Raw genomic sequence first — 13349 nt, forward strand, 5'->3', positions numbered from 1 at the left:
TGTGTACGTGAATATTCTATAGCTGTGAAGTGGAGGAACTTCAACTAATGAGACAACTGTATTATGAATCCTAGAAAAGAAAATATTGAGATTAATAAAAAGTTAAGAGAGACTACATATATTGATATCCTTTATATAAAATGACAAAAAAGGAAAGCAAAACAAATTTTTATTTAGAAATATACGCCTGTCTATATATACAAAGAAATAGATGTAAAGAGTGGCTGGTTTACATCTTAAAATTATATAAATTGTGAGGATTTATATACTGATGTGAATTGCCTATTAGCATTACTTTCATAAACTACCAGATCTTGGACCCACCTCAGAGCTTCTCTAGTTCAATACCTTATTTTACAGTTAAGCATTCTGAGATCCAGAGAAAATGAGTTCCGTGTGTGATGTAATGGTTGGAAATAAATGAAAATTGTCCAAGTTGAGGAGCATAGAACGGCCTTTAGTTTCTAACATTTGGCCTGCAAGATATGATGAGTGCTTACTTAGGCCTCGGGGGCTTACTTTAAATGCCATTTTGTGAGAGAGTGTAGTTCCTCAACATTAACTTTACAACTTTGGGATTCACAGTTTTTCCAAGACCCTATGTTGTAAGCAGACACTAAACTTTGTTGCTTAAATAGGAAATAGACATGACTTGAATTACATTGTACTAGAAAGTACTTTTTTCTTGGTCAAGAAACGTCTCATATATGAATTAATCTTTTAATCTTTCAGCTTTTAAGTTAATGTATAATGGTATCAATTTTAAAAATACCTCAAGTTAAAAGCTGAGTCTTACAAAACATGGTATAATGAAATGAGCATGTAAAAGGGACTGTAGAGATGATGTAACCTGTTCTCATTATATATACAATAAAGTCAATAGCATTAATGACTTATCCAATGACAGTTAATTAGCAACAGAATTGGATTCAAACCTGATTTATAAACTGCTTTTTCATGTTTTATCCAGTGAACCATATGAGTTTAGCTAATTCAAGTTGAGAGCTTTCTTTACTTTTTCTAATTAGCTGAATAATCTTCAGTCTAATTAAAGTACTAGGGAAATATGATTCCCATTTGATAGCACTTCTTATTTGCTATAGGAACCTACATATATAATAAAACAAAGTAATATGGTGAAATATTTATTGACAACTAAAATTTACCAAGTATTAATTAGAATTGAGGTGAATACTACATACTATGCTATTAAAAATCACAAACATTTTAGATTGGCTAAATAAATTATAGTATATAATGAAATATGCAAACATTTAGTAGAATATTTTTAATAGTAATGATTGAAAAAATATTCATGATATATGTGTACAAGTGCTTAATTATACCCAAATTAAAGAAAAAATATGTGTATATGCATTTGTTAATATTTAGTCTACATGCATTAAAGCTTTAGCTGTTTTAAGCAGTAATTTCTAGTAAATTTTTGTCAGGACATATTTAAGGACAGTGCTTTTAGCATGGCTGTGGTTAAAAACACATTGCACCTTATCAGGCGTTTTAACCCTGTTATTTTAATCCTGACAGGTCAAAAGGAACTTTTGATCACCTCATGTAGTTCTTGGTTAAATCAACATATTATCAATTTTACTTATATTGTGACCAGAAAACGAGAGATGATACAAAAATATCTTTAGTAGTTGGGCGTATTATTGTAAATATTTATTGTTTTAATTTTTCTAATGATTCAAAAAACAGAGGAAACCACATTTAAATCCAATTACTTGTACATGTTTTGAGCTAATTTTTTCTTTTAATTTTAAACAGGGATTCAACTTTCAGTGTCCGTATTTCCCCAGCAAGGCTTCTTTTTTTTTTTAACATCTTTATTGAAGTATAATTGCTTTACAATAGTGTGTTAGTTTCTGCTTTATAACAAAGTGAATCAGTTATACATATACATATGTTCCCATATCTCTTCCCTCTTGCATCTCCCTCCCTCCCACCCTCCCTATCCCACCCCTCTAGGTGGTCACAAAGCACCGAGCTGATCTCCCTGTGCTATGCGGCTGCTTCCCACTAGCTATCTATTTTACATTTGGTAGTGTATATATGTCCATGACCCAGCAAGGCTTCTTGATGGTGACGTGATTCAACCTCTTTCTGTGAATTTTCCAAAAGGCAAATAATTTTCATTATGGGCTCTCCCAGTGGAATTAATGCTGCGCTCACCTGCCATCTCAGCTTCAAATCATCTAAACCCGTGTCATTTTTCACCAGTGTTCTCTTCTGCGATAGCAGGGATAAGTGGTAAGACATTTAAATGGTAAGACATTTAAATGTAGATTCATTTGTATCCGACAGTGAAGAATAATAGATTTATATTCTACACTATTATAAAATGTTAAAAAGAGGGACATCTAAAATAATGACTTTCGACATAAAGGTTTTTTAAGGAAGTTCCAAATGCAGTGTTGCTTTTACGAGAAACAGGGTGATAGTGGTTGCCAGCCTATACTCTGGAGCTAGGCTGCCTGGATTTGAATCCTGGCTCTGTTAACTTTGGTGAAGTTATGTCATCTTCTGAGCCTCTCAGTTCCCTCATCTGTAAAATGGAGGTCATAGCAGAGCCTATCTCATCTGTAATAATGAGGAATTCATTGAGTTAATTTTTATTGAGTAATTGTACAGGAACTGGCAAAAAGGAAATGCTAAGTCAGTATTAAATGAAGATGAGAAACATCAGCATAACGAGTTTCCAGACAATATGATTTTGTTACACGTTCCTTTGACAGACTCAAGGAAATTAAAGTACACCTTGGTTAAACCATGTTTCTGGATTTCTTACCTTGTAAGACCAGAAATTTCCCTTTTACATTATACCCTGAGATGATTTGACTCTCCAAAGGGCCAGAGGTGAATGTATAGAGCAATAAAGTTTGTTAAAAATGTTTACAGTGTAGAGTGAATTGTATATTAAAGATGAGTATGTACTCTGTGTGATAATTTATTAACTTTTAGTGAGGTCATTACTATATAGCATATTTATAGTCTAAGGATTGATTTATGCATTAGGAATTAGAAGGGTGAGAGAGACAGATGGTACTGGAATGTTGCATCCAAGGCAAAGCGTGGCTGTATCCAGGACACGGTTCATGGAGTTCTGAGCTCCAGCTTCCATGTCCCTTTCTCACATATGTTGATGGATAAAAGTATCTAAATTATACCTCTCAGACTCCTGTTTTTCTCTTTTGATGCGCACAGTCCATCTTTTGTTGACATTAAAAAAAAAAACCTTTTTTTTAATGGCGTTGCTTTAGGCTCCTATCAAGAACTGAACTCCATGCCTCCATCCTGGGAGGTTTTCTGTCTTTTTCTGTGTTACTGACCTTGTTCATAGAAGTTTAACTTTACTTTCCTCTAGTCCACAAATTCAATGCCAAAAGCACTAAATAAGTAAGGTGTGCCTTTGAGCTCACCAATAAAAATCATGAATAACTTATCCATGAATGTCTTCAAGCTAATGAAGGCTCAGACCACGTTCACAGGGTGAGGAAGGAAATAGCTTCAGTAAGTGCTGTGTGAACTAGATGGCTTCTTGGACGGTGGTACAGTTGCCTCTAAGAGAGGCATAAACAGGTTCCACTGTTACAGTGTGTTGACGTCTGGTCAGCAAACAGGATGTAAGGAGACCTGACAGCAGTCTCCAGAGAGAGGAGGGTCATATATTTGATGATTTTCTTGTCTTTTTGTTGTTGTGTGTTTCCTTTCAGCCTTGAGACTCGTTTGCTCTTCAGTAGATTTCCCCACCCTTCTTCCCTTACCCTAAACTCCAATTCAACATTTAGCAGGTTTGGGATAAGATAGAGCTTTTGGAACTAATTTAGAACCTTTGGAAATCATAAATGGGCTACAAAAGACTTTTCCACGTACAAGGAAACATTCCCTGGAACCTTAATACTGACAAATCCTTTTACTGATGCCTTGTTAACTCCTTATCTGGTTACCCGTAGTGCATATGATCAGCTCTTCCTTCTCAACTCTCCGAAGCTGTCTTTGCCTTTCTCTCACTACACGTTTTCGATCCCATTGAGATAAATGAGGTGTTCCAGCAAGAACGTCCTCAAAAGCCTCCCTTTCACCTCAGCCTGTTTGGAATAAATTTGATTCTTTTGATTCTTTTATTGCTTTTTATCTGTTAGTTTATATTTATTTGTGAGTAATCCTTGTGAGCTCTGCCCAAGGTACTGGGTAAGCAAAGATTAAATAGAAAGTGGCTTTTCCTTGATGGAGGTCAATATAGTAGGGAAGGTAGACTTTAAAAAAGTGTTTGGTACCAATAGAGGTAGAGAGAAAATGCAACACAAAAGGAGCAACTAATAATGTCCTGGGGTGGGGGTGGGACTGGGGACGGCTGCATGGGCTTCTGAGTAAAATCTCAAAGGACAAATTATACTTGCTGATGTTTGTCCTAAATTAAAGACTTTATTTGCATCTGGTTTGTCCGTGTTGAGGCGCATGGGTGCAATGAAAAAATGAAACACTCATTTCTTCATGTTTTGGGTTCTTTTTTACTTAGGTAAGACCATTTCATACCGTGGCTCCCCTTGGAGGTGAACATGCTTGGCTTTTTATTTTGTTTTCTTCTTTTGACTTTGTCACATTTGGTTTGGCTCACCTGGCTGTAGAACTATTAATTATAGCCTGCTAACGTGGCTGCTGGTCTCCTCCACACTCATGTGTCTTCAGCTTGGTGGTTGCACATCCTGCTTTTCTTTTCCCTAAATTTCCAAAAAATCTGGGGTTTGAGGTTGTATATATCTATGGGAGGGATGGTGATGTGGGCAGAGTATTACAAGTTGTAAAAAAAAAAAAAAAAAAAAGCACTGGATATGGAGGCTGAAACAGGCTTGTATTTGGGGAATATTTTTGGGTTTTTTTGGTTTGATGGATACTGGCCAGGCAAAGCTGAGAGATGAAGGTGAAAGAATAGCAGGAGCAGATTATGAGAGTCTTACACACTCTGCTTTGTTATCCATGAGTAAGACATAGGACAAGAACTGGGAGAGGCTGATTTTATGGAAATCAAAGCTTGGATAAATACAGGAATCATGAGGTCAACAGCTATCAGTTAACACAGGTCAAATTCTAGGTCATAGGCTGGATATCATGGAATCCACACAACAGCCCTGAGATGTGGATGTTTTTAGATCTTCTTCTCTGTTTTACAGAAGAGATATAAGGCCCATAGTGTGAGATAACTTGCCCAAGCTTACTCACATGTTAAGTGGGAGAGCCAGGAATTTGAACCAAATTTCTGTTTCCAAAGATTATGCACTTAGTCACCTTGTTTTAACACCACTTAGATTGTATAGAATCATATAGAAATTTTATTATAGGTACACTCTTTCGAGAATAACACTGTCATATGTCAGCTATAGACTTTACAAAGAATAAGAAAAGGAAACTTTACATTTTCCTCTTTTCCTATTCCTTTGCATCTCTCATCTTTCTCTCTCACACACACACAACCCTATCTTATAAGTACCCTTATATAATAAATTTATTTTTAAGTAAATAACATTTTAGTTTCTATATTGCCTTTAAGTACCAAGAAATTTAGTTTATAATTAAGTGCATTTTGAGTTACAGGTCTTAAATAGGCCATATGCTCTAGAATTAGGGAAGTGATCAAGAAATATCCCCTGAATAGAATACATTAATAAATATTCCATGTCTGATATATAGTAATGATAGTAATTAAAGTTACTCAATAAAAACTGGGAAGTTATTCATTTATTTTTATTGATATATTAATTTATTGATGAGGCAAAAACCCATAAATTGTCTCCATAGTTATAGGATGAAGTGAATGTTTATAGTTTCACTGAAGAAGCCTGTTTTACAACTACCATCAGTAAACAACTCTACAGAAGATATTTACTTAAAAATAAATTTATTATATATGGGTACTTGTAAGATATCATATAACTATTTTAGATATTTTAAATTAATAGTGTTTGCAAAAGGCTTCAAATCAACTTATGAAATTGAAACCCAATATCAAAACCAATGCTAAACTGCTCTTTTGAAATTGTACATTTCACATCAATAAAATTTCAAAATGAAAAACATATTCCTTGTAAAGATTAAAATATTTTCTTTTCCTACAAAAAAGCATGTACTTATTACTGAAACAAATTTATATCTTATTTTAGAAGTTTATGATTTTATGTGGGATTTTTGTGTCCATTTATAGTTGCTTAAATGATATTAAGAATGGTTTTTGTGATTTTCAAAAGAAACAAAGTCTTTGTTTGCAGAACCAGAATGGATATTCCTAGCCACTGTGTTTCTAAGATAAATTATTTAGAGTTTTCTTTTGTTTAACATCACCTAGATATTCGGTAGCACCAGTACAGTAACGTCCTTGTTTATGCTGAATTATCTGATTAGCTATGATATTCTAAATACAGAAGACACTGGTTTGTTGCACTTTCTGTCTTCCAAAATTAATAACCAGCCTTTCCATCTATTTCCTAAGTTGTAAAAAAGTATTATTTTATGGTAGAAAAAAAAAAAAGAATGGTTTTTGAGGGAGTCAAGGAACCCAATAGTAAAATACAATTCCCTCCTTGCTGCTTTTCTTTTTTTTTTTTTCTTAACATCTTTATTGGAGTATAATTGCTTTACAATGGTGTGTTAGTTTCTGCTTTATAACAAAGTGAATCAGTTATACATATACATATGTTCCCATATCTCTTCCCTCTTGCATCTCCCTCCCTCCCACCCTCCCTATCCCACCCCTCTATGTGATCACATAGCACCACCTTGCTGCTTTTCGAATTAACCTCTATTTTAGATTAACTGATTATATTTCTTATGTGCTCATCAATTTAATTTTTTCTTCTTGAATTTCCTTATTTTTACTTTTGGCATATGAAGTAATACTGTAGGGGTGTGTGTGTGTGTGTGTGTGTGCGTGTGTTTGTGTGCGTGTGTGCTAGTGAGAGAGAGAGGGAGAGTGAGAGAAGCAATATATATGTATGTATATATATATATATACATATATATATACATATATATATATATATATATACACATTAATTATCTGAGTAAAATGGCTAGAATATGTTTTCTGGTTTTTTGGGGTTTTTTTTTGAGTATCTAGGATATGTTTTCTGTTTGTTTTTTTTTTTTTGAACTTAACATTTTAGTTTCTGTATTGCCTTTATGTACCAAGGTATTTAGTTCATAATTATATGAAGTACATTCAGAGCTACAAGTCTTAAATAGGCTATACTCTCTAGAATTATCCTGAATAGGATAACAGGAAGTCCGTTACATAGATAAGACTTGTGGAAACCATCCTGAGAAATAATCTGCCTTGAATAGGAGGCATTTGTTAAATGTTGATAAGATTAGTGAACTTCCAAAATGAATGAAGGTGACTCCTCAGCCTCTTTATTTATTTTTTTATTTTATTTTTTTTAATTTATTTTTTTATACAGCAGGTTCATATTAGTGTATATACGTCAATCCCAATCTCCCAATTCATCCCACCACCACCACCACCACCACCCCCGCCCCCACCGCTTTCCCCCCTTGGTGTCCATACATTTGTTTTCTACATCTGTGTTTCTATTTCTGCCTTGCAAACCTGTTCATCTGTACCATGTTTCTAGATTCCACATATATGCATTAATATACAATATTTGTTTTTCTCTTTGTGACTTACTTCATCTGTATGACAGTCTCTAGATCCATCCACGCCTGTACAAATGAACCAACTTAGTTCCTTTTTATGGCTGAGTAATATTCCATTGAATATATGTACCACTTCTTCCTTATCCATTTGTCTGTCAGTAGGCATTTATGTTGCTTCCATGACCTGGCTATTGTAAATAGTGCTGCAATGAACATTGGGGTGCATGTGTCTTTTTGAATTATGGTTTTCTCTTGGTATATGCCCAGTAGTGTGATTGCAGGGTTGTATGGTAGTTTTATTTTTAGTTTTTTAAGGAACCTCCATACTGTTCTCCATAGTGGCTGTATCAATTTACATTCCCACCAACAGTGCAAGAGGGTTCCCTTTTCTCCACACCCTCTCTAGCATTTGTTGTTTGTAGATTTTCTGATGATGCCCATTCTAACTGGTATGAGGTGATACCTCATTGTAGTTTTGATTTGCATTTCTCTAATAATTAGTGATGTTGATCAGCTTTTCATGTGCCTCTTGGCCATGTATATGTTTTCTTTGGAGAAATGTCTATTTAGGTCTTCTGCCCATTTTTTGATTGGGTTGTTTGTTTTTTTGATATTGAGCTGCATAAGCTGTTTATATATTTTGGAGATTAATCCTTTATCCTTTGATTCGTTTGCAAATATTTTCTCCCATTCTGAGGGTTGTCTTTTCCTCTTGTTTACAGTTTCCTTTGCTGTGCAAAAGTTTTTAAGTTTCATTAGGTCCCATTTGTTTATTTTTGTTTTTATTTCCATTACTCTAGGAGTTGGGTCACAAAAGATCTTGCTGTGATTTATGTCAAAGAGTGTTCTTCCTATGTTTTCCTCTAAGAGGTTTATAGTGTCTGGTCTTACATTTAGGTCTTTAATCCATTTTGAGTTTATTTTTCTGTATGGTGTTAGGGAGTGTTCTAATTTCATTCTTTTACATGTAGCTGTCCAGTTTTCCCAGCACCACTTATTGAAGAGAATGTCTTTTCTCCATTGTATATCCTTGCCTCCTTTGTCATAGATTAGTTGACCATAGGTGCGTGGGTTTATCTCTGGGCTTTCTGTCTTGTTCCATTGACCTATGTTTCTGTTTTTGTGCAAGTACCATGTTGTCTTGATTACTGTAGCTTTGTAGTATAGTCTGAAGTCAGGGAGTGTGATTCCTCCAGCTCCGTTTTTTTCCCGCAAGACTGCTTTGGCTATATGGGGTCTTTTGTGTCTCCATACAAATTTTAAGATATTTTGTTCTAGTTCTGTAAAAATGCCATTGGTTATTTGATAGGGATTGCATTGAATCTGTAGATTGCTTTGGGTACTATAGTCATTTTCACATTATTGATTCTTCCAATCCAAGAACATGGTATATCTCGCCATCTGTTTGTGTCACCTTTGATTTCTTTCATCAGTGTCTTATAGTTTTCTGAGTACAGGTCTTTTACCTCCTTAGGTAGGTTTATTCCTAGGTATTTTATTCTTTTTGTTGCAGTGGTGAATGGGATTGTTTCCTTAACTTCTCTTTCTCATCTTTTGTTGTTAGTGTATAGGAATGCAAGAGATTTCTGTGCATTAATTTTGTGTCCTGAAACTTTTCTAAATTCATTGATTAGCTCTAGTAGTTTTCTAGTGGCATCTATAGGTTCATTTATGTATAGTGTCATGTCATCTGCAAACAGTGACAGTTTTAGTTCTTCTTTTCCAATTTGCATTCCATTTATTTCTTTTCCTTCTTTGATTGCTGTGGCCAGGACTTCCAAAGCTATGTTGAATAAGAGTGACAAAAGTGGACATCTTGGCCTTGTTCCTTATCTTAGAGGAAATGCTTTCAGTTTTTCACCATTGAGAGTGATGTTTGCTGTGAGTTTGTCATATATGGCCTTTATTATGTTGAGGTAGGTTTCCTCTATGCCCACTTTCTGGAGAGTTTTTATCATAAATGGGTGTTGAATTTTGTCAAAAGCTTTTTCTGCATCTATTGAGATGATAATATGGTTTTTATTCTTCCGTTTGTTAATATGGTGTATCAGATTGATTGATTAGCGTATACTGAAGAATCCTTGCGTCCCTAGGATAAATCCCATTTAATCATGGTGTATGATCCTTTTGATGTGTTGTTGGATTCTGTTTGCTAGTATTTTGCTGAGGATTTTTGCATCTGTATTCATCTATGATATTGGTCTGTAATTTTCTTTTTTGGTAGTACTTTTGTTTGGTTTTGGTATCAGGGTGATGGTGGCCTCATAGAATGAGTTTGGGAGTGTTCCTTCCTCTGCAATTTTTTGGAAGAGTTTGAGAAGGATAGGTGTTAGCTCTTCTCTAAATGTTTGACAGAATTCACCTGTGAAGCCATCTGGTCCTGGACTTTTGTTTGTTGGAAGATTTTTAATCATAGTTTCAATTTCATTACTTGTGATTGGTCTGTTCATATTTTCTGTTTCTTCCTGGTTCAGTCTTGGAAGGTTATACCTTTCTAAGAATTTGTCCATTTCTTCCAGGTTGTCCATTTTATTGCATAGAGTTGCTTGTAGTAGTCCCTTATGATGCTTTGTATTTCTGTGGTGTCCTTTGTAACTTCTCCTTTTTCATTTCTAATTTTATGGATTTGAGTCCTCTCCCTCTTTTTCTAGATGAGTCTGGCTAAAGGTTTATCAATTTTGTTTATCTTCTCAAAGAAACAGCTTTTAGTTTTATTGCGCTTTGCTCTTGTTTTCTTTGTTTCTACTTCATTTATTTCCGCTCTGATCTTTATGATTTCTTTCCTTCTGCTAACTTTGGGTTTTGTTTGTTCTTCTCTCTCTAGTTCCTTTAGGTGTAAGTTTAGATTGTTTATTTGAGATTTTTCTTGTTTCTTGAGGTAGGCTTGTATAGCTATAAACTTCCCTCTTAGAACTGCTTTTGTGCATCCCATAGGTTTTGGATCATCGTGTTTTCATTGTCATTTGTCTCTAGGTATTTTTTGATTTCCTCTTTGATTTCTTCAGTGATCTCTTGGTTATTTAGTAACGTATTGTTTAGCCTCCATGTGTTTGTGTTTTTTACGTTTTTTACCTGTAACTTATTTCTAATCTCATAGTATTATGGTCGGAAAAGATGCTTGATATGATTTTAGTTTTCTTAAATTTACCGAGGCTTGATTTGTGACCCAAGATGTGATCTATCCTGGAGAATGTTCCGTGTGCACTTGAGAAGAAAGTGTAATCTGCTGTTTTTGGATGGAATGTCCTATAAATATCAGTTAAATCTATCTGGTCTCTTGTGTCATTTAAAGCTTGTGTTTCCTTATTAATTTTCTGTCTGGATGATCTGTCCATTGCTGAGAGGTGTTAAAGTCCCCCACTATGATTGTGTTACGGTCGATTTCCTCTTTTATAGCTGTTAGCATTTGCGTTATGTATTGAGGTGCTCCTATGTTGGATGCATATATATTTTTAATTGTTATATCTTCTTCTAGGATTTATCCCTTGATCATTATGTAGTGTCCTTCCTATTCTCTTGTGACGTTCTTTATTTTAAAGTCTATTTTATCTGATATGAGTATTGCTACTCTAGCTTTCTTTTGATTTCCATTTGCATGGGATATCTTCTTCCATCCCCTCACTTTCAGTCTGCATGTGTCCCTAGGTCTGAAGTGGGTCTCTTGTAGGCAGCATATATATAGGTCTTGTTTTTGTATCCATTCAGTGAGCCTGTAACTTTTCGTTGGAGCATTTAATGCATTCACATTTAAAGTAATTATTGATATGTACGTGCCTGTTTCCATTTTCTTAATTGTTTGGGTTTGTTTTTGTAGGTCTTTTTCTTCTCTTGTGTTTCCCACTTAGAGAAGTTCCTGTAGCATTTGTTGTAGAGCTGGTTTGGTGGTACTGAATTCTCTTAGTTTTTGCTTGTCTGTAAAGCTTTTCTTTTTTTTTTTTTAAAGATTTAATTTTATTTATTTTGGCTGCATTGGGTTTTCATTGCTTTGTGTGGGCTTTCTCTAGTTCAGGCAAGTGGGGGCTATTTTTCGTTGCGATGCACGGACTTCTCATTGCGGTGGCTTCTCTTGTTGCAGAGCACGGGCTCTAGATGCGTGGGCTTCATTAGTTGCAGCACGCCGACTCAGTAGTTGTGACTCGCAGGCTCTAGAGTGCAGGCTCAGTAGTTGTGGTGCACGGGCTTAGTTGCTCCGCGCCATGTGGGATCTTCCCAGACTTGGGATTGAACCCATGTCCCCTGCATTGGCAGGCGGACTCTTATCCACTGCACCACCAGGGAAGTCCTGTAAAGCTTTTGATATCTCCTTTGAATCTGAATGAGATGCTTGCCGGGTAGAGTAATCTTAGTTGTAGGTTCTTCCCTTTCATCACTTTAAATATATCATGCCACTCCCTTCTGGCTTGTAGAGTTTCTGCTGAGAAATCAGCTGTTAACCTTATGGGAGTTCCCTTGTATGTTATTTGTCGTTTTTCCCTTCTTGCTTTTAATAATTTTTCTTTGTCTTTAATTTTTATCAATTTGATTACTGTGTGTCTCAGTGTGTTTCTCTTTGGGTTTATCCTGCCTGGGACTCTCTGCACTTCCTGGACTTGGGTGGCTATTTCCTTTCCCATGTTAGGGAAGTTTTTGACTATAATCTCTTCAAATATTTTCTTGGGTCTTTTCTCCTTCTGGGACCCCTATAATGTGAATGTTGGTGCATTTAATGTTGTCCCAGCGGTCTTGTAGGCTGTTTTCATTTCTTTTCATTCTTTATTCTGTTCCGCAGCAGTGAATTCCACCATTCTGTCTTCCAGGTCACTTATCTGTTCTTCTGCCTCAGTTATTCTGCTATTGATTCCTTCTAGTGTATTTTTCATTTTAGTTATTGTATCGTTTATGTCTGTTTGTTCATTCTTTAATTCTTCTAGGTCTTTGTTAAACACTTCTTGCATCTTCTCGATCTTTGCCTCCATTCTTTTTCCGAGGTCCTGGATCATCTTCACTATCATTATTGTGAATTCTTTTTCTGGAAGGTTGCCTATCTCCACTTCATTTAGTTGTTTTTCTGGGGTTTTATCTTGTTCCTTCCTCTGGTACACAGTCCTCTGCCTTTTCATTTTGTCTGTCTTTCTGTGAATTTGGTTTTTGTTCCACAGGCTTCAGGATTGTAGTTCTTCTTGCTTCTGCTGTCTGCCCTCTGGTGGATGAGGCTATCTAAGAGGCTTGTGCAAGCTTCCTGAATGGGGGGGACTGGTGGTGGGTAGGGCTGGGTATTGCTCTGGTGGGCAGAGCTCAGTAAAACTTTAATTTGCTTGTCTGCTGATGGGTGGGTCTGTGTCAGCCTCTCAATAGTGATACCATTGGCTAAGAATGCTGGGGGCACTCACCTGGTCCCTTACTACTTATGGCAGCCCCCACAGACATTTCCCCTTTCAGAGTCAATATTGTGGCTGGACCTGCTTTTGTGGTTCCTATTATGATTGCAAGATATATCTCAGCAATAGCCATCAGGGAACTTTGAAAAATCAAGGTCTGTTACTCATAGGTACTGGAGGGTACCTGGCATGCCTAGTGCCATGCAATGGGCGGGGGGGCGGGGTGGAGGTGGGGAACAAGTGCACACAGGTCTGGGTTCTGCCTTTATTGGGATCTAGAGTGGGATGCCTAGGCTTTTGTACGTTCACTCTTTATTGGTGAATTTA

The 13349-nt window shown here is 35.9% G+C and overlaps 1 protein-coding gene across 1 annotated transcript in view; it reads left to right on the forward strand.

Moving 5' to 3' along the window:
- CFAP47 (cilia and flagella associated protein 47) overlaps positions 1 to 13349 on the forward strand; it is a 460447-nt gene that overhangs the window by 99452 nt on the left and 347646 nt on the right. The window contains 3 exon segments of the mRNA XM_068532596.1: positions 1786 to 1821; positions 2090 to 2144; positions 2147 to 2265. Coding sequence (XP_068388697.1) covers positions 1786 to 1821; positions 2090 to 2144; positions 2147 to 2265 — 210 coding nt within the window.

The sequence above is a fragment of the Eschrichtius robustus genome, chromosome X, assembly GCF_028021215.1.
Source record: "Eschrichtius robustus isolate mEscRob2 chromosome X, mEscRob2.pri, whole genome shotgun sequence".
Taxonomy (NCBI): domain Eukaryota; kingdom Metazoa; phylum Chordata; class Mammalia; order Artiodactyla; family Eschrichtiidae; genus Eschrichtius; species Eschrichtius robustus.